The 20,908-nt window shown below is 50.6% G+C and overlaps 1 protein-coding gene across 5 annotated transcripts in view; it reads left to right on the top strand.

The window, feature by feature from the left end:
• MGMT (O-6-methylguanine-DNA methyltransferase) overlaps positions 1–20,908 on the top strand; it is a 278,625-nt gene that overhangs the window by 229,085 nt on the left and 28,632 nt on the right. For all 5 annotated transcript variants that reach the window (XM_047703157.1, XM_047703160.1, XM_047703156.1 and 2 more), the window contains exon 3: positions 9–169. In XM_047703157.1, coding sequence (XP_047559113.1) covers positions 9–169 — 161 coding nt within the window. The remainder of the gene's footprint in view (positions 1–8; positions 170–20,908) is intronic.

Genomic DNA, 20,908 nt, shown 5'->3' on the forward strand with positions numbered 1-20,908 from the left:
CTTTGCAGGCCTGCGGAGGCCCCCGTTCTTCCTGAGCTGCTTGGCCGTCCGGAGGAAATGACGGAGCCCCTGATGCAGTGTGCGGCCTGGCTGGACGCCTATTTCCATGAGCCCGCAGCCCTCCCACGCCTCCCCTTGCCTGCGATTCACCATCCCGTTCTCCAGCAAGGTCAGTAACTCTGCCACCTCCCATGGTTTCGCTTAGGGAGCTTGACTGATGAACTACCGCTTACGTCACAGCCCATTTTATCGACTCTCCTGACTTGGTATTTTTACATCATCTAAACAGAGACCGCATGTGTCTGCACTGTAAGGACAGGAGTTCACAATCTCCACCCATCCCAAATGCTTGTGTTAGCTTTGGCACGTGGTCACATAATTCTTGGCAAAGGCAGTAAAAATGATGCATGCAGATCGACTCTTGACTCTTGTTGGCTAAAAGGTTTAAATAGAAACACATCTGAATAGCAGTGAATTTTTCAATAAGCTTATTGTTAACTTAAACTGTCTGCTTGCCAACAGCACAGAAAATGAGGCTTGTCCATGGACAATTAGCCACTTCCATAAACTCGGCCGGTGACATCTCATCAGAGTGGGTAGAGGCATTGTGTCGTCTCAGAGAAGTTTGCAATCTAACTTCTCAAACTTGCCGTAGTTACTGTGTGCTTAAAGTGTGAACTGAGAACTTGCTGCCTAAATGTAGCATGTTTAAGGCACGTGGTCTGTGATCACCAAAAGGCATTTTCCCAGATGCTTCTTTCTGAATTCTTGTTTGGACCTGAATTATGGCAACTAAAATTAATCTACACATATACCAGAGGTTCATTTTGCATGGTGGCTTTTTACGCTCATTTTAAAATAAGTGTGTGTGTACGTGTACAAATATGTCTAGGTGTACGAACACACACAGTCAAGGGAAAAAACTACCCTGAGATTTTAGATGAGGTAAATCTAGGACTCCTGGGTGGCTCAGTCGGTTGAGCGTCAGACTCTTGTTTTCGGCTCAGCTCATGACCTCAGGGTCGCGGGATTGAGCCCCACACTGGGGTCTGCGCTCTGTGCAGAGTCTGCTTGAGATTCTCCCTCTAAAATAAGTACATCTGCCTCTGCCCCTCCCTCTAAAATAAGTACATCTCTAAAGTAAATGTGAAGCAATCTTGAATTTCAAAACAGCGTATCCTAAATAAGTTTAGTGGCGTTCCAGTAGCTGCCATGATTTTCAGCAAAAAGAAACTTGAAAGTGGAGTAAGGAGTTTCAGGGGCAGTAATAGAGAAGCTCCTGGAAAGTTGAGCCAGCACCTGAGTTGACTGACAAGGTCAGACAAGTGAACAGATAGTAAGTACCTGAGCATTTTCACAATGAACTGAATGAATTAAAACGGGGCCCCTTTTGAGCCCCTGTGTCGTTCAGAACGGTCTCTAGGAGGGCTGTGGGAACTCCAGGGGGCCTTGGCATGTCGCTGTGCACGTGTTGCATCCTGGATGGCCTTCTGGGGTCACCCTCCAGTAGCACGAGCCAGCCCACTGCACAGAGGCTGCAGGGGACACAGTGTGGCCTCTGTGTGCTGCGCAGGCTGGGAACTCAGGTGTGGTTTTGCTTCTGAAGTAGGGGCTTGGGAACCCTGGTGCTCTGAACTGTGCCGTCCACTGTCGTTCATCACTTGGAGAGTACTGCTGTGCCACTAGGAGCAAGGAGTTTGCCCGACCAGAGGCTCCTGGATAGCTCAGTCCGTTGAGTGTCTGCCTTCAGCTCAGGTCATGATCCCTGGGTCCTGGGATCGAATCCCACATTGGGTGCCTTGGTCAGCAGGGAGTCGGCTTCTGTCCCCATGCACCCCGCTTGTGCTCATGTTCTCTCTCTTTCTCTCTCTCAAGTAAAGAATGAAAGAAGGAATTGCCTGACTGGCTTTCCTCTCTTAAAGTCTGTTGACTAGTGAGCAGAAATTTATTTTTTTTTTTAATTTTTATTTATTCGAAAGAGGGAGAGGTCACAAGTAGGCAGAGAGGCAGAGAGAGAGAGAGGAGGAAGCAGGCTCCCCGCTGAGCAGAGAGCCCGATGTAGGGCTCGATCCCAGGACTCTGAGATCATGACCTGAGCCGAAGGCAGAGGCTTAACCCACTGAGCCACCCAGGTGCCCCTAGTGAGCAGAAATTTAAGGTTTTAAAATTTTCAGGACAGAAAAATTAGAAAACCAAGGCAGGAAGTATCTATAATCAAAGGGAGAGGTGGGGAAAGTGAGCTTATAAAATCCTGAAATCCTGTTCTTGGTGTTTGAAGAGGGCAGGACTGGCCACTCTGACCCTGCCTACCTAGCACTGGGCCGAGCCAGCCCATCTCCTCGTCCAGCCCATCTCCTCGTCCAGCCCCCATGGGCAGTGTGGGTGACCAGAACGAGCTGGAAACAGCTGCTGGGGTAAGGATGGAAGCCATCCAGCCCCAGCCAGAAGCTCTTCCCTGTTGGACGAGCCCCATAGCGCTGGCAGGTCCTTCTAGCCGGTTTTAGGGGAGACAGCCTCCAGCACCCTCCTTGGGACAGGGTCCCCTGGGCCAGTCCCACCTCCTGACAGTGGTTGCCTTGGGCCGGGGTTTCCCACGCCTTAGCATGTGCAAGCCAGGTTTTTCTAATTTAGCTCAATTGCTGACTCCCAGGCAAGGACCAGGTGTGGGGATTTTATGGTTTAGGAAGGGAGGGGGTGGACGGTTATGATACAGTTGCTAACACGAACCCCCAGATGTGGTAACACCCTTTTCTATCCACTGGTAGCCGGCTTGGCTCTGTTTCCACTTGGTATCTTATAGCACGAGGGGAGTCATGGTGAGCAGACAAGTCCCATGCCAGGAAAATCCTCTGACAACCTCTGAGACCTCCAGAAACTGGTCATTAACGTAGAGAAAGAAACCTTCACAGGCTTGGAGGCGTGGCTACATGTTAATGTGGAATAAATTTTTTTTTTTAACAAATTCTATTTTCCATGCATCTTAGTTTGGGGGCACATTTAATACACTTTTGCATATCATGTTTTCATCCCAGTCTCGCCTCTGAGATTTAGACCAGGTCTGCTTCTTTTAGCTTGTTCTAAAAACGTACCCGATAGAGCCCCAGCACCGGAACCTGCTTGTCCTCAGGAGCCGGCCCTTGCACTGGGGGCCCCTGGGGCCAGGCCCCTACTGCATTCCGTGGGCCCCTCTTGTCTGTGGGCAAGACCGCTTCACGGTGAGATGGGCACCCGTTCAGCACTGGTTCATCTTTTAAGGCTGGTCACACGTGAGTGCGGACGTAAGCCATACGCAGTTAAAGTTTTTGTCAGGTTAGAACTTAATACTGGAGATTTCCCGTAGTTCAGCTTCTTATCTTGGAAAATTTCCCAGGTTTGATTAGTAACAAGTTAATTGTCTGGGTTTTCCTGCCAAGGAGCATGAGGCTGTCCTTCATGACTGGAAGTCCGCAGGTGTGAGCCGCCGCCGCTGCTGGGGTCCTCCGAGGGGTGAGGGCGGCGGTGGCCCAGGAAAGCACAAGCAAACCGGGTGTGGAGTAAGATGTGTCTCAATCTTCTTGTGAGACTGTTTTTAGTAGAGGGCGTTTTCTAAGAAAAAACCGTCGTGTGTTGTATTTGGAGTTTGGGGGGCTCGCCTTGTGCCGATCCGCTTATTAAAGCGTCGGCAGGACCATCTGCTGCTGGCGTCCGACGGAGAGCCAGCCGTCCCGGCACAAAGAAGCATTTTAGGGAGGGCAGCGGCTCCCCCTTCGAGCCCTTGCGAAGGCCAGCACTATTTTGAATTCATTTTTCTCTAAGAAACAGTTACTGAATGAAGCCATTGGTCTTGAAATCTAATGTTTCTTTAATAACGAGATACCGTTTAAAGTTCTTTCCTGTTAACGCGTTCTAACTCCACGTTTACTTCTCAAAAGTAACGTCGCTCCATTGTACACGTAAGCATCTTCATGTAGCCTTCCCAGTCCGGGGCAAAGCAGGTGAAAAGGTGGAAGTAGACTTTGCCAGAAGCAGGATTTCACAGAGCTGAGGAGAGGCAGACCTGAGGGAAACTGAGACCCCTCTCGGATTCAAGGTGTGCACACACTGTCGTCCCCTTCTCAGCTCCTCTGACCATCGAGGTGCTCGGAGCAGGGAGCCTGGGCCTCTCCGCTTGCTCTCTGGGCTAGAGTGGGGGCTTCCTCCACGGATGGCGCCCCAGGAGGCGCGGTGTGAGCCCGGCGGCGTGGACGGTGGTGTGGAAGGTGGGTGGTGGGTGCAGACGGTGGTGGGGGATGGACGGCAGTGGACCCCAATGGCGGTGTGAACGGCGGGTAGTGGGGATAGCGGGTGGTGAGTGCCTACGGTGGTGGACCCCAGCTGCTCCTTCTGGTGTCTTCTCACAGATGATCGTTTTCAGCAGATGAGTTCTGAGTTTTCAAAGTGACTGCAATGTTCCCTTTTAAATGAAATATTTAACACTTTAATAATTCCTTCGTCACAGCTATTAGCTTGTAGCTATGAAATCCAGCCGCATGACGGTAGTAAGATCCGCATTTGCCAACCCTGCCGGCGAGTAGTATCTTGTAGCTTCTGTTCCAAGACCTCAGAAAGGATTCTCGTGCTTGTGTAAGTCTGTTGAACACCCTCTCTGCAAAGGGCCTCTCCTGCAAGCCCTTCCAGAGAGTTACAGGGAAGTCCCTTCCAGGGTGAGCGAAGGTCCGCACTGTGTCCTGGAGGACGGTCCCCCAGGCCGTGCACTTCCAGGGGGCTGAGTGAGTGCTGGGAGGCAGCGGGACCACGAGGACGTGAACGGCATCATCACTCCCTCAGGCCCTTGCCGGTGACAGCTCTGTAAAATCAGAAATGCCTCCTAGAGAGGCTCATCACGCCAGCTCTCCTGGGTCCCCAACCCCACAGCCTTCGCAGGGCACAGCCCTCCTGCCCTCCCAGCTGCCGCTCACCCCGGGCCGCCCTCTCCCCAAGAAGGGAGGCCCCGAGCCCTCTTCCTGTCAGGGTCCTGTGGCCACCGGGACGCCACTCACAGGCGCTGGTGTCAGTCCTGCGCACGGCCTGAGCGTGTGTGCAGTGCAGGCCACGGCAGAGGCGGGAGCTTTGTCTCAGCCTCCGTCATGCCCACAGCAGCAGGCGGCCTCATGCGTTCATGAGGTTTGACCTGACGCTCTTCCCTGGACTTGGAGAAAGTCTGATGTGCAGAGAGGCAGCGGGAGCAGACGGTGGCGGTTCCGCGTCCGGCTGGTGGCTCTCACGGTTCTCCCGTACTGTAAATGAGGCCTTACAAAAGTTGCCAGCCTTGCTGTGATACTACCTAGTTTGTAAACCTTCCGATGCCCATTTATTAATTAGAGCAAGCTAACAACACTGCACTTAAATTAAGCAGGATAAAAGAGCGGGTGAGAATGTACTTTCAACCCTAGAGCGGCCACACTGCCTTTTGGGGGCAGCCCATGTGGAAATCTGGCCCAAGGCCCGCTGACGCCAACACGGGAAGGGGCCGATCAGCAGCGGGAGAGGGAGGAGGCGCGAGGGTCAGGGTGCCGGAAGACGGTCAGGGGTCCGGAATCAGGAGCAGTCCCGGCTCAGTCCAGCTGTGCCGTGCGTGTGGTTTCAAGCCCCGGGGGTGGGGGTGGGGGGATAATTAAGAACAAAGGTGGGCGAGAAGCCTGAACACAAATGGTGTGCAGGGTATGGAGTGAGTCCCGGAGGGGACCGCAGGGGTGAGCGAGTATCTTCCTCATCAAGGACATCTGGCTCCCTGCTTTCAGGGCCTGAGTAACTGTCTCCAGGAAGCCCTCCTGGAGGCACCAGAAGGCCTTTACAGCCTTAGGGAGGGAGCGGTGCTTCTCCAGCAGCCCCTTCTGTCTGGCCTGAGACCTTGTGCTCCTGGGGCCGGCATCTGCTGCATGTCCCTCTCCAGGGGGACAGAAGCGCCCCTTTGTGGCTGCCCAGCCCGGTCTGTGTTCAGATATGTGCCTCACTTCCAGCTCCCCCGTGGGATAACAGTGTTAGGTTCTGGAAGCCCTCATCCCGCGGTGAGTGTTTCTCCGAGTCAGGGGCCCCCAGGCTGAGCAGAAGGGAGTCACAGAGCCTCTGAGGGGTGGTGGCTCTGTGGGCCCCGTGGCCGCTGCCCTCCTTGGTTCTGGCTCCATCGGGGGCGTGGTGGCCAAGCCCGCTCAGAGGCCGTCCGTGCACTTCACCCTCCACTCTTCAGTTCAACCGATTAGCTGCATTTTGGCATTTTGGTGAGTATCATGGGCCGAAGAGCCTGGTTCAGACGGCGTCTGAGTTCACTATTTCCTATTTCCTGCCTGGCCGTTGTCCCTGGTGTTTGTTTATTCTTTGTACTGTGGACCACATCTTGGACGAGGAGTTTTAGCTTCAGCTCTGATTCGCTTAAGCTGACAGCTTTGTCAAGTTGCTCTGCGAACCTGTGCACCCAGGCGCTCTAGACAGTGTGTCCATATTATACTGTCATTTCTGTGCCTCTCACCCCTCCCCAAGACACGTCCAAAATCTTGAGAGAGGTAAGTATATATACGTGACCATACAGTTTATATGTAGTATGTATCACACTTGCAAGTGTATGTCTGTGTTACGTGTGTGTGCCCTGTTCTGAGAACTATTGCTCTAAAGGAATTTACTGAAACAGATCAGACTCTTACGAGAGTTTCTGCAATGGGCTTCAGTCTATCCAAGTTTGACATTCCTGTTAATAATGATTTTTGTTTGAGACCCATAGTTGCCTATTTAAGAAGTATTTTGCTGTTGTAATTAACAACTTTTAAAAGTTTTAGGTCACGTATCCATAGGTTGGCCTGATCTAGAGCTCTAGCCAAGGGAGAAGGTGGGAGGGCCAGTATGTTACTCATCTTTTTGATTTGGAAAGTGTGAGCAAGACTGGCCACACATCACTGTCGGTATCCTGAGGTTGCAGACTCACATCAGGATGAGCCCACCCCACTCCTCATTGTCTAAAGAGTGTTGCCAGGTGCCGGCCCTTGGCAAGGATATCCCATGATCGTGTTGGCAAAGCTAACCAGAACCTTTAGGAGGTATCCAGTTTGGCCCAAAATGTGGTTTCTCTTTGAAATACTTGGGTGAGTGAAGCTCTACATTCTTGGGGGGCCCCCCGAACAATGGAAGCAGCTGGTAGGAAGGAAGATGCCGCTTCAGGTCCTGGATACCAAGCTGATACTCCACACACCTAATGTAGATCCCGCCCTGGGATTGCTGTGGAAGAGGTTAAATATTCTCGTAACCCACAGGGTCACTTACACCTACCCTGAGTTGGTAGTACGTGCCTCCTCCCACAGAGGAGAGTTGAGTCTGTCAATTGGTACCAGCTCCTGAGGTGCTCGTGTGGCTAAACAGGACCACAGCCTGCCGGACCCCAAGAGCAGGCACGGCGTTCTGTGCCCAGAGCCGTCTGACGATTCAGTCATCCCCACTGGCTCCTGGGAAACCTCATTCAGTGAAAGTTTCATCCCAGATCTGGGGAGGTGATCAGATCCCATGTCCCCTGAGGTTTCCATAATTCAGGCAATCAATCAGCCAATCAGTACACACATACATACATACATACTCGAGAAGGCCTTAAACCAAGGCCGTGGTGGTCACAGTGTGATGTAAACGAGCTTAAGAGGTGGCTTGAATGTCAGCTACTTTCAGACCTTGTACTGGCCAGGACAGCGTCTCTACTACAAGTAAATAATATTGATAATTGAAATTGTCACAAGTGCTACATTATGGGGAAATATTTGCATGAAAGTAGGAGTGTTCATCTGGCACGGTAATTACAGCAAGCCAGTGGAAGTTCCTGTTACGGAGAAGTTCCCCAGTCACGTTCACAAATTTCAGTGGATCACCGCAGGTTCCTCACGATGGGTGGGTGTGGAGAGGCTGTGCCTCAGAGCAGTCCAGTGTCAGATTTCCGCCTACCGAGAAAAGTGAATCACATTGTCTGTTTCCTGAATTTTTCATTTGAAATGCACTTTGAAAAAATGGAATATTCGATCAGGTCTGTATTTTAAAGTGAAAAAAAAAATAGACTCTTCATTTAAACGTGCTTTCAAAATCTTTATCCCCACTGTGGGCGTTAGATTAACGCGGATTGCTGTCAAAGAGAACGTTTAAATATTTTTGTTGTCATAAAATGTATATTCACACTTTATAGGCAATGTTAATGCATTTTTAAATGCATTTTTATACCATCCTAGAAATAATAAATAGAGTTATCTCTACCACCTGGGTTTGTAGAAAAATTATACTTTAATAAAAAACGTGCATAACACTGGACTGTAAGTTAATACATCGAACACATCAGCGTCAGAAAATTGGTGGCCGTGATGCAGTGAAACTGTGTGCCGGAGCCAGAGTGGAGCCGTCGTTATTTAACGTAAATTTCCTCATCACATACGAGGTTTCCCTGCGTCCCTTATGTTCAGGATCACTTGGATAGAAGCTTCCCAAGTCTGCGTTCTTCTTTAAAGGTTGTATTTCTGTGTTGGAGTGGAAAAATCCCACCTCTTCCAGAGGCCATTGGTGTGGCTCTCACCAGGACAGAGCAGACCCCCGAGGGCTCAGCGCACCCGGCATCATGTCCTGCCCAGTGCCAGGCCGTACAGTGCTTCTGAAGACTGACGTAGGGAAGGCAGGTCTTAACCCTAAAGTACATCACTCAGTTATGAGCTCTCATCATGAGAAACCAGGTTTGTCCCGCCCTGCCAGTAGTAGGGTAAATGCTGATTGTGTTTGGAAAGTCCTGTCTCTGGCGAGTCCTGCCCGTGCCCACCCTGCCCCCAGCAGAAAGAGCTACAGTGTGTCCGTTACTATGGCAACTACTTTTTCGTTTCTTGAGTACTGCTGGTGATCGTTGCACAAAACACATTGCGTAAAGGACCCGTCCCTACACATGTGTGTGCGTGTGTGTGTGGGTCATCTGTGTTTTCTAAACCCGCGTTCCTTCCTCAGCTGGCCTGTGGTCAGCCTTCCCTTGGACGGTCAGAGACCCAGACACCAAGCTCCGGAAGCACAGGGCTCATGGCTCGGCCAAGACCTACTTTTCCGAGCAAATTCGCATCTCTTCCTCTTCTTGGAATCAAATATGCAAGAACCAACATAAGTGGCACATCCCCCGCTTTTTTTCCTCGAGAATTGGGCCTTTGATGTTCAAGAGCAGCCAGTATTAAAGGCCGTCCCGAGCTGGCCGTGGCCACCGCGCCTGTTTATGGCCGATGTAAACCAGCGCAGATCTCACCGAGGATGATGGCATCATTAGTTTGTGAATCGCATCCTTGAAAATAACTGTGGAGGAGCCAAATCGGTTTAAAGGAAGATAACGGAATGGTTTAAGCTGCTTAGGTTGAATGCCAATTATGTTTTAATATTCAACTGAGCATATTTTACTAAGAAAAAAGGCCGCGTTGACGCATGCATAACTCATTGGCCGCGTCGGCCAGCTGTGCCACTCCACTCCGCGAATCACTTTGTGCATTTTAGTGGTATGGTAATTTAGTGGAGAACTACCTGAGTGATGGCATTTTCAATGAGCAGGTAATCTACAGAGAATTTTTATATGGTTATGAGTTCTGTGCTTCAGCCTGGCAACACAAAAATACATCAAGACCAATTACGGTATCAACTTTCAGCGCGGTACCCTCGCCACGCAAGTGCATGTATTTCTGCCCCAGGCATTTCAAATTGCATCTAATTTGAAATCTTTGGGGTTTTAATTAAATTTCAGAATATATGGAATTCTTCATTAGTACCTGCTCTGAATAGCAGATGATCCTTCTCTCGGTCTCGTTAAAGAAGTAGGCTGTGGTAAATAGCGTGTTCGGGAACTGATCATTTGTGGGGCCTGGGTATTGGAACAGAAATAGTGAAATGCAAAATAATATCAAAAAGATTATTAGTCCAGGGAGAGTCTCTTGATTTGTATTTTAATGGAATTTTACATTTCTCTTAATGATTTGCAAATTGTCCTCTGATTATAAGATGCATTAAGCTTTTCATTTTAATGGCAAAGACACAGCCATTAGCAGAATTTTTTTTTCTGTCTTCTTTTTAGAGTGCTTCCCTGCAGCAGATAAATATTGAAACCATTAACACCTTTTGATGTTCCCCACAGCCCGCATCTCAGACCCAGGCGCGGCTCCTGTGGTCGCTGGGTGTTAACACCTGGCTGGGGGCCCTGCCTCTTCACCGGCCGCATTTTCTTTTCTAGCACACAGGATCCGTTTTTAAAATTTCAGTGGCTGGTCTTGTTTATTTGTGTTAAAGCTAATGCATTTAAATATTATTAATGGCCCAATTTGTATTAATAAAAGCTGTTCTCCTCAGTGTGAAAGTTGCCGGTGCTCACGGCTCCTACCCCACGCTGGTCTGTTGGGCTGGAGTGAGGGAGGGCTGAGCGGCGGGCACGGGGAATGCAGAAGGCAAGTCTCGTCTTACTTGCTTCTGGGGAAGTCTGCGCACAGGGAGAGAGACGTATGGAATTCGCCGTGCCTGCCAGCTGACCCAGGCTGACCACGGCTCGACCCCATTCGCAGGCCACTTGCCTCTGGTTTGGCCTCTGAGATAATGTCTTGAAATTTAGGCCAAGACGTCTTGTCCCTAGAAAGTGAATGCCGTTGATGTGACCGGAGCTACAGGCAGAAATTACTGTTCGTCCCCTCGCCCAGCTGTGCTCGGGCAGCTCGTTGCTCTGACCCAGGACACGGAGGGATGAGGGCACAGCGCTGCTCTGGGCAAAAGCCTGTTTCCTCAGGGCTCTAGGGAAGTCGGCAGCCCCATGCAAGAAACCAGGGCCGCCTCCCAGTGGAGCCAGGTGAGGCCTGTGCCCCTTTGGCCCCCTGATGTCCAGGGCAGATTGTCACTCCAGGCTGGAAGAGCTGATCTGCAGGGTGTGTCCATCTCATCTGCGGACCTTGGCCCAGCCCAGGCCTATGAGGACATGAGGGGTGAAGCCGGACTCTTGTGTGTGACTCTTGTCGACCTCTCCTGGTTCAGGGGACCGGGGGTGTCCTCTGGGAGGTGTCCAGATGCTGGTCCCGGCATCACGCTGGTGCCGCCACTGTGTGTGTGTCAGGGACGCCCGGTGCCAAGCTGGGCCTGCGTGAAGGCTGGGACTTCTGCTGGGTATGTGGGAGCCAGCACTGTCCCTGGCGGGCACACCGAGGAAACATCTGCACCCTTTGTCCTCACCTGGGCTGTGGGAACGCGTCCCAGAGGCCAGGCGGCCTACACAGCAGAAACTTACCCTCTTACAACTCTGGAGCTGGAAGTCCAGCGTCAAGGCTTTTCCCGAGCTGCCCTCCTGCCCCTTCACGTAGCTGCCCCTCTCGGGACAAATTCCCCTGGGATCTCTTCCTTTCCCCATTATAGGGACACCAGCGTCGGATAGCCCGGGCCCTCCCTAATGGCCTCCTGGCCATCACCTCTGTAAAGGCCTTTCTTTAAATAGTCACTTTCTCAGGGCCTCCGAGCTGTTGGGACTTCAGCTTGGCATTTTGGAAGACACAGTTCCACCAGTAACAGCCTTCCGGAGCCCTGGTTCCCCATCTGTAAGGAGGGGGCACTTGCAGTGACGTGTAAAGCTGTCCCAGGGGTGACACGGGACCACCAAAGACCCTGCACCAGCACACCCGCTGCCTTCACCACAGATGGCACGTGTTCTCCAGAGCCTGGTGGTCCGCGGGGGGCCTCCAAGCCCCTCGGCGCTGCCCTGGTGTCCAGGCCAACCGAAGGCTTAGGCCCTCGTTCTGCAGTGCTCGTCTTGGCGTCCCGCAACTTCCCAAGGATGCTGGCTGTGCCCAGTGAGTACAGGACATGTGGCGTGCGTCCCTACGGCGGGTCGCGTGGAACCACAGTAGAGGGCCGGCGTGTCCGGAGAGAGCGCACAGCGGAGCCGGCGAGGAGGACGGGGTGCTTCCACCCGTCCCGGCTCTGGCGGAGACCAGCCCACCGTCTCGCTCGTCCTGGATCTCCACTGCCTATACCTGTCCGCTCGCTTGCTCTAGCCCGGAGACGGTGTTCTGCTTCTTGGATGGTCTCTACGTGTGGGCCCTTGTCCTCTGGTGAGACACCTTGGGGTGCGGTTCTGGTTTAGCACTGGGGTGTCTGCTCCCGGCGTGGCGCTGTGGGACACGGGTCCGGTGGCTCTGGCCGCTGTGGGAGGCCTTGTGCAGGGTTAGCTGGCACCATTTGCCGTGCTGTGAGCACACATGGTGTCCGAGTCCGCCAGCCGTGGCTTGGGGCCCCGTCGCCAGCGCGGCTGTTAGCTCTGCAGAGAGAAAGTGAGGGGATGTCGGCCAGTGGGCCAGCCCGGCCTCCAGGGCAGGATGCGTGCAGAAGGATGTGTCTTGCATTTCTTAGCTAATTCCTGGCAGGCTGGTGTTCTTGTTACTTCCATCTTACAAGGAGAAGCTAAAAAAATACCTGTAATTATCTTGAATGTTCTGTTCCTTGGCAGTAAATGAGGCCTCCGGAGGCAAGCACGAGCCTTTCACGGAGGTGCCGCCTGAAGTCGGGGTGTCGTCTCACTTGCTCTGTCTCTGGGGCCGCGGTCCTGGATTCCCCAGCCCTGGGCTGTGCTGACTCACTCACCTCCCGCAAGCCCGAGGTCCCCGTAGCCCTGGCTGGGCCTGCGGTGTCCGCACTGTCCAGACCCGTTTTGCAGAAGAAGCACCCGTGAAAGGTTCATGAAGGAAGGTGCGTTTCCTGTCTGTAGACCAGCCCTTGGAGCGCACCTTCCCGGGCCTGCCTCTTCTCCCCGTCCAGCACACAGCCGTGCTTGTGGACGGAACTGGTTTCGGCTTGCTGGGGTGCAGGGTGCAGGAGATGCAGAAACATGGAACCTTGCATGGAAAATCAGGGGGGCACCTCCCCGGGCCTGGGACCAAGCGCAGAGGTCTTAACAGGCCCTGGGTCCTGAGGCGGCAGGCTCTCCCCGGGGGGCTGGTGCAGAGCCCACCCCCAAGCCACCTGCACCCCAAGGCCAGGGCCCTTCTGTGAGGCCTTTCTCGTGGCCTCAAGGGGAGCAGTGCCAGGCCCATCATCCCACCCAGGGCGCTGCATGGGCGCCACTTCGGAGACAGCTCCAGGGTGCCTGGAGAGCCTTGTGAGACCCTTGACCTTCTAAGTCCCACAGTTTTAACCTTGGATCCTAGAAGCAAGACTTCACACTCTGAGTTTCCGTTGGAGAGCGGAGCTGTGTGTGCTCTTAAAGCGTGTGGGACGGTTCTCCGGGAGCTGCTTACAGCGCGTCAGTCTTCCCAATGGACCAGGCTGTTTCTCCCTCTCCTGCCAGACACCTGCCGCACCCAGCCAAGGGTGTCCTTGCCCACCCTGCGGCCTCCACACCCTGCCAGGGGAACCCAGCAAAACAGGCCCCACCACCACCACCACCGTGCTGTTCCCTCGTCCCTGTGCTTGCCGCTGTCGTGTGCAGAGAATACCCAGGGCTCTGGCACGGCCGAACACAAACAGGGTTTGGGAAGACAGAAGCAGACCTACATTCAACTCTAGACGAACCTAACTAGGTCAGTTGATAAAACCTCAGTTGTACTGGTGTAGGATGTCTCTCCCGCCAAGACTGCATGACCTACAAGCTGGGGAAACCGTAAAGAAACCGGCTTTTTTGGGCAGGACCCTTCCAGCCCTTCAGTGGAGCACATATGGGGTCCTGGTCACAAGCTCTGTAATTATGAACTTCCTGAACTTCTCCAAGTACGGAACCTTCTCCCACAGCTCCTCTCCCTGTTAGCGCGTGTGGGACGCTGATGTTCCCCACAGTGCCGTCTGGGGAGCCCTGGCCTATGGAAGCACCATAAAAATGACTAAGATTTCCCAGACTGACCTCTGGACACATGGGTAGATTCCAGGAAATTTTCAGCTTTGTAGAGAATCCCTGGGAGGCATTCTAGACCAGGCAGCCCTCCTCTCCCTGGACCAAGTATGTTCTGGCCCTTCTTTCTAAAGAGCAGGGGGAAGGAGGTATGCAGGAGTCAGGATTCCCCCTTCCCCAGTGCCCTGGATATAGTTGTTAAATGTCCTTTGATTAGTTATTCCATTTTATACCCTGGGTCAGAGGTCGTAGAAATTTAGTGCAATATATTTATGGAATTCCTTCCCTGGATTTAAAAAAAAAAAAAAAAAGTTACCCTCTTCAAAGGAAAGATCAATAGGGAGGAAAAGATGATCCTGAGTGGTGAGGGCTGGGGACTCCGGGCCTGCCATGATGGGTGGGGAGCAGGTGCCACCCACTGACAGAGCCCTAGGCCTGATAGTGGAGACTGGAGTTCAGGTCATCAGTTGTTCGACAGATACCCTTTGAGCAATATGCAAAGCGCTCTTCTAGGCTCTGGGAATTTAGTAAAGAAAAAAAATTCTGGGCCTTAGGGAGCTACTGTGCCAGCGAGAAATCTGTATATAGGATCTGTACCCCTAGACTGTCAGGGCGTGACCTGAGTGCCTTGGCGGAAGGGCAGCCAGGCTGATGGGATGAAGAGGGTGGGGCTTGGGGCGGGGATCCCTAAGGGCTCCTTTGGGAAGTTGGAGCACAGGAGGAGGGGAGATAGTGTGTGTGGAACTCAGAGGCTTAGGGACTTCCTCCTCTTAAATGTCAAGAGGAGCAAGAAAACCATGTAAATAAATACCTTTTGAATCACTTTTTATCAGATGACAAGAGGAGCAATTTCAAGGACCTTCTTCATTGTTGAGCACATTGAAGGCAAGTTGATCTTTTATGATTCTTATGAAATATTTGCTTCAGATAAAAGAAAATTCATAAGGGATTTGTGAGGTATAAATAATAAAGGGAAGTTTCATGATGCCCCACCCTGGTTAAAAAATGGAGCCCTGGGCGCCTGGGTGGCTCAGTGGGTTTCAGCTTACCCAGGTCATGATCCCGGGGTCCTGGGATCGAGCCCCGTGTCGGGCTCTCTGCTCAGCAGGGAGCCTGCTTCCCTCGCTTTCTCTCTGCCTGCCTCTCTGCCTACTTGTGATCTCTCTCTGAGTCAGATAAATAAATAAAATCTTTAAAAAAAAAAAAAAATGGAGCACCACCAGCACTGGCGAGTTCCCTGTGTGCCCTCCCTGCTCATGCCTGTCTGGCCCTCCCTGCGGCTCCATGCTGTGCCGTATGTGTGAATGGAGTAATACTGAGCTCTCCCTGTGACCCACTTGTTCAGTCAACATTTCTGTGAGGTTCCTCGGTTTTTGAATTCTGTAGAGATGTTCACAAATAACCACCATACAACATCCCATCTTGTGAATGTGCCATAACGTGTTTCCTACCATGTGCCCATACAACTGTGGGTTCTCGTCAGTCTCTGACTTTCTAATTACTGATGCTACAGATACTCCAGTGCAGTGTTTCAGTGTTATAGGCAGAGTTGGTAGGTAGAGTACTAGGGAAGAGGGTGCCATGCAGAGAGAGAGTTCCAGAACTCTGCCTGGTGTCCCTGTGAGTTTGTTGCAGATACTAGGACACGCATGCATGCGGAAGCCGTAGGAGACCAGGCAGCAACTAGTGGGAGCTAAAGATGAGCAATTCCCAGAGGAATCAACATCACTAGAAATGAGAATTTTTTTCTTTAAAAGATAATTAACTCTTCACAATAAAATGGATAACGAATTTTGGAGGTTATAATATATGTAGAAGTAAAATAATAGCACAAAAGGTAGGACTGGGGAAATAACAATATACTGCTCTAAGGTTCGTTATGTTGTTAGGAGCAAGTATAATTTTTTTTAATTTATTTATTTGTCAGAGAGAGTGAGCACACAAGCAGGTGGAACAGCAGAGGGAGAGGGAGAAGCAGGCTCCCACCAAGCAGGGAGCCCGATGCGGGACTCGATCCCAGGACCCGAGACCATGACCTGGGCTGAAGGCAGACGCTCAACCGACTGAGCCACCCAGGCGTCCCAGGAGCAAGTATAATATTACTTGAGGCCAGACTATGATGAGTCAAAGATGAATATTATAAATCCTAGAATGCCACTCAGAAAACCAATATAAGCCAATAGATAATTCATATGCTAATAAAAAAGGCAAAGTAGAATATTGATTTTTAAGAATAACCTAAAAGGAAAAAGAGGGGAAGGAGAACAGAGAACAGATAGGACAAACAGCACCTTGATAGATTTAAACACAACCATATTGATAATTACATTAAGTGTAAATGGTCTTAAGAGTCAAATAAAAGGCATAGATTGACAGACCAGATTGGAGGAGGAGAAAGCCAGGACCCCCCCCACCCCAACTATATTTTTCTCCAATACACACATAATAAAAAGATACAGACCCCTGTACTAAAAGGTAAGAAAAATAAAGGCACACGTATCAGAAGGAGTAAGTACAGTTGTCTTCATTTCAGCTTTCGTAGTTGTTTAAATAGAATATGGTATAGGACTTTGAAAATAACTGTTAAAAACTAACAAATGAATTTAACAAAGTTGAAGATGCAATTTTAATGTCTAAAGAAAAATTAGTGTCAAAACTATATTTATTAAAGGACTAACTTTAATGAAAGATATGTAAGACCTGCCCACTGAACAATATAAAACATGGCTGAAAGATATTAAAGAGGACCTAAATACATATCTGTTGATCATAGGAAAAGCCAATATTGCCAAGATGTCAGTTTTCATTGACTACTTTTTATGTTAAGTTCACTCAGGCTTTGAGATTCCCAGCTGATTCTGAAGTTATAGGGAAATGCAAAGGACCTAGAATATCTAAAATAACTTTGAAAACAGAAGTCCTAGGACTGGCATTGCCTGATTTCAAGACTTACTAATCTTTTGTAATCAAGACACTGTGGTACTGGCGTGAAAATCAAAAGAGCAGAAGAAGAGAATTATTATATAAGTATAGATCTCTATTCTGTCTTCAAAGAAGACTCCCAATAGATCAGTGAGAAAAGTAGTCTTTTCAACAAGTAATGCTTGGGGGCGCCTGGGTGGCTCAGTTGGTTAAGCGTCTGCCTTCGGCTCAGGTCATGATCCCAGGGTCCTGGGATCGAGCCCCACATTGGGCTCCCTGCTCCACGGAAAGCCTGTGCCTCCCTCTCCTACTCCCCCTGCTTGTTTTTCCTCTCTTGCCGTATCTTTCTCTGTCAAATAAATAAATGTAATCTTTAAAAAATAAAAAAAGAAATAGTGCCTGAACAACTCGATAACATCTGGAAAAAAAAATTTCACCTTGACCCCCCACTCACACCATATGTAAAAATTAATTTGGTGTGTATCTGTGCCTAAATGGAAAGCTTGGACTCTAAGGCTTTGAGAAGAAATTCTGGAGGATACCCTCATGATTTTAATAGACAGATATTTCATGTACCACAGAAAGATAAGGCTGTGAACATACAAATAAATTTTATCAAAAGTAAAAGACATCATTTAGAAACTGAATAGGAAAGCCACAGAGTAAGATGAAATATTTGCAACACATATTCCTGACAAAGGACTTGTACATAGGACATGTGAAGACTCCTGTGACTCCATGATAAAAAGTCCAATAAATGACTGGGAAAAAGACTTAGCCTCTTCAAAAAGGAATATGTATGAGTTGATCCATAAATACCTGAAAACGTGCTCATCATGAAATTAAAGACCCATTACTATTGGTGTCAGCACCCAAAAAATGAAATATTGAGGCCTAAATGTAATCAAGTATGTAGTAGGTATATAGGAGGAAAACTGGAGGCGATGATAGAGAGGAATCCATGTTCATGGGTAGGAAGGTTTTATGTCCTCAAAATGTCCCTTCTTACCGACTTGATCTAAAGATTCAACACAATTGCAGTCACAATTCCAGGAAGTCGTTTTATGTATGTGTATCAGTGAACGGATTGTGAAGTTTATACAGAGACCCAGAATCGCCAGTAACACAATACTCAAGGGAAACAAGATCGACTGACGGACACAACCTTACTTCCAAGACTTACTAAAAAGCTACAATAGTCAAGAGAGTATGGTGGTTAAACAATTAACAGACCAGAAGTACAAAGGGCTCAGAAAGAGACTCCTGTACTACAGCCAACGGGTTGTCAGCAAAGACGCACCGGCAGCCCCGTGGAAAAGAAGATCATCTTTTCAGCAGACGGTACTGGAATGACAGGACGTCTGCACGTGAAGAAATGAATATAGACAAACTTTCCAGCCTTCACAAAAATTTAACTCAAAATGGATCACAGACCTAAATTGAAAGACAAACCATAAAACTCCTAGAAGACAGGTGAAAACGTAGGTGACCTTGGAGATGGTGATGACCTTTTAGATGAAATGCCAAAGGCGCGATCCATGAAAGAAATGAATGGTAAGTCGGCTCCCTTACAATTAAAAACCGACGCTCTGTGAAAGCCCATAAGTAGAGAATAAGACAAGCTGCAGACTGGGAGAAAGTCTTTGCCAAAGACTCGTGTAAAGGACTGTTATCTAAAATCTACAAAGAACCCTTAACACTCAGCAAGAAAATGAACAAGCCAATTAAAAAACAGGCAAAGGCATGAAGAGACACCTGACCGATGAAGATACACAGGTAACAAGTATTCCGCTATCATCCCCCCGTGTCAGGGAAGTGCAAATTAACAGTGAGATGCCGCTGCACATGTCCTAGAAAGGCCAACACCCAGAAGGTGCACGACAGCACATTCTGGGGAGCGCATGGAGCCACAGGAACGCTCTCATTGCTTGGGGGGTGCAGAATGGTGCAGCTGCTTGGGAAGATAGGCTATCTCTTAAAAATGAAACCTGCTCTTGCCATACTGTCTGGCAGTCCTGCTCCTTAGGACCTACCTACGTGAACGGAGAACTCCCGCACACACGTCGGTAGAGCAGCTTTATTTATAATGGAAAAAGACATGGAGGGAACCAGGTTGACCTTCGGTAGGAGAACAGACGTCTGTGGGTCACCAGCGTGTTTCACAGGCTCCTCCGCCATCCCCATCTCATGGGCACGGTGGGGGTTTGGGGAGCCTCACACCCAGGTCTTTGGGCTCTGACGCCAGATTCTGCTAAGCTGGCAAGCCGTGTGGGGGCTTTGCCGGCGAGTTTCCATTCTGCAGTGACAACAGTCCTGTCTAGACAGCTTCCCCTTCTGATTAGAAGACCTCACAGAATCTGTGTTCACGTGGGCCCGGCGCACACACGGCCCGGCGGACAGAGGCGCTCTGTGGCACTTCCTGGAAGGGCTGTCTTGGGGCGGGCACAACAGGCCCACTGTGCGGGTAAACATGGAAACACACTCTTAGGGAAAGGGGGAGGACGGGCACGACGGTTTTTCACATATAGGAATGCTGGTTGACACGCAGACGTGTGAGCCTCTGTGCGGCACATCAGCAGCAGATGGGGAAACGATAATTAAGTGATCTATAATGAGATCATTCAACTTTGGTCATTCAGCCCCTGACTACGGGCACAAAAGCTCTGTCCTCAGGACGCTGCCACCTGCCTGCAGATGTGGCCAAGTCAAAGGGCCAGTCACACCCTGCTGGTAGGCTGGGCCACACGATGGTGTACACGTGGGCTGTTGACACCCCCCAGAAACTCAAGGGGCAGAGCATAATATTTGTATTTGTGTAATTCTTTATTTTTAAGCAGCAGTGTGGGGATTTGGTAGGCCAGTGAGCCCACCTGGCCGCCCTCTGTGTAGATCAGCCAGGGTCAAGGGCCTGGGTTTGGGTTGTCAGCCACGCTGTCCTCACTATGGCTTTCGGTGTCTCCTTGGCAGTTATGCACTTTCAGCTGAGACGGGCCTCCTCTCCCCGTGACCACAGCTTCCATTCAGCCGGACCTCTGGGCGCACACAGCCGCTCCGGAGAGCAGCGACTCTGCCTCCCAGGTGCGAACTGTTCCCAAGGGCCACGTGGGGCTGGTCCGCCTTGCACTGGGGAGGACGGCTGTGGCTCCATCGGTGGCTTACACTCACTGAGCGCGTCCCCTGTGACGGGCTCTGCTGGGCACTTTGGGCAGCTTTTACTTCATTTACTCCTCAACGCTGTGGTCCTTGGTTTCACGCAGAGGACGTGGAAGTTGACAGAACTGGCTCAAAGAGCTGGGCAGTGGCACGAATGAGACCTGGACGCACACCCCATCACCCCCCAATGTGAGCTCTTTACTCGTGCCTTCCAAGGGGTGCCTTGGCCTCGGCAGTCTTTGCTGGCCATGCCCTGGGCGCACGGAGCCCTGTGCCGGGGGCAGGGGGTCTGGCCACTGCCTCGCACTTGGGAGTCGCACCCAGTCATCGCGCCGAGCGCTCCGCAGACCCAGGAGGGGCCTCAGACAGACGGGGATGCTGCACGGGGCCTTCCTTGAGGCGGCTTCGATTGTCCACTTGCTCCCGGTTGTTTTCTTGGGGCTGATTGTTCCAACACCAGAACTTGGAAGGCAGCATTCACGCTCGGACTGAGTGTGAAAGTGGTGTCGGCATTTCTCCACGAAATCTTCTAGCGGAACTTGAGCCTGTGATGGATAAAATGTACGTCTGAGACGTTTATAAGTTTTAAAAGATGCGTGCACACTGGATACTGCAAATTCAAAATGGAACACACTCAGTTTTGTCTCTCTGCTGTTGAAAGTGCGGGTCTCCTCTCCACACCCCTCCCTGCCCCCATAGTATGGTAACGGAGTTTTGGCTGAAAGAAAGGAGTAAGAATTAAATTGCTGCATTTGAGTGGGGCCTGGGGTGTGAGAGAAACGCGTGGCGAGGTTCTTCTGTGACTGCAGGGTTTGACTTTTGAATCACTGTCCCTGCTCTGAGACCTCTGATAATTGTTTTTGAAAATTTGGAGAGCAGCGGACTGGAGGGCAGTTGTCGTGGACCATCCCATTCCTATAGTTGGTGACGTCAGGGTGAAGGAGACACCGGGGGCCCAGGGGGGCCCCACCTTGAATTCTGAAACCCCGTGAT

Source organism: Lutra lutra, chromosome 14 (assembly GCF_902655055.1).
Source record: "Lutra lutra chromosome 14, mLutLut1.2, whole genome shotgun sequence".
Lineage (NCBI taxonomy): Eukaryota > Metazoa > Chordata > Mammalia > Carnivora > Mustelidae > Lutra > Lutra lutra.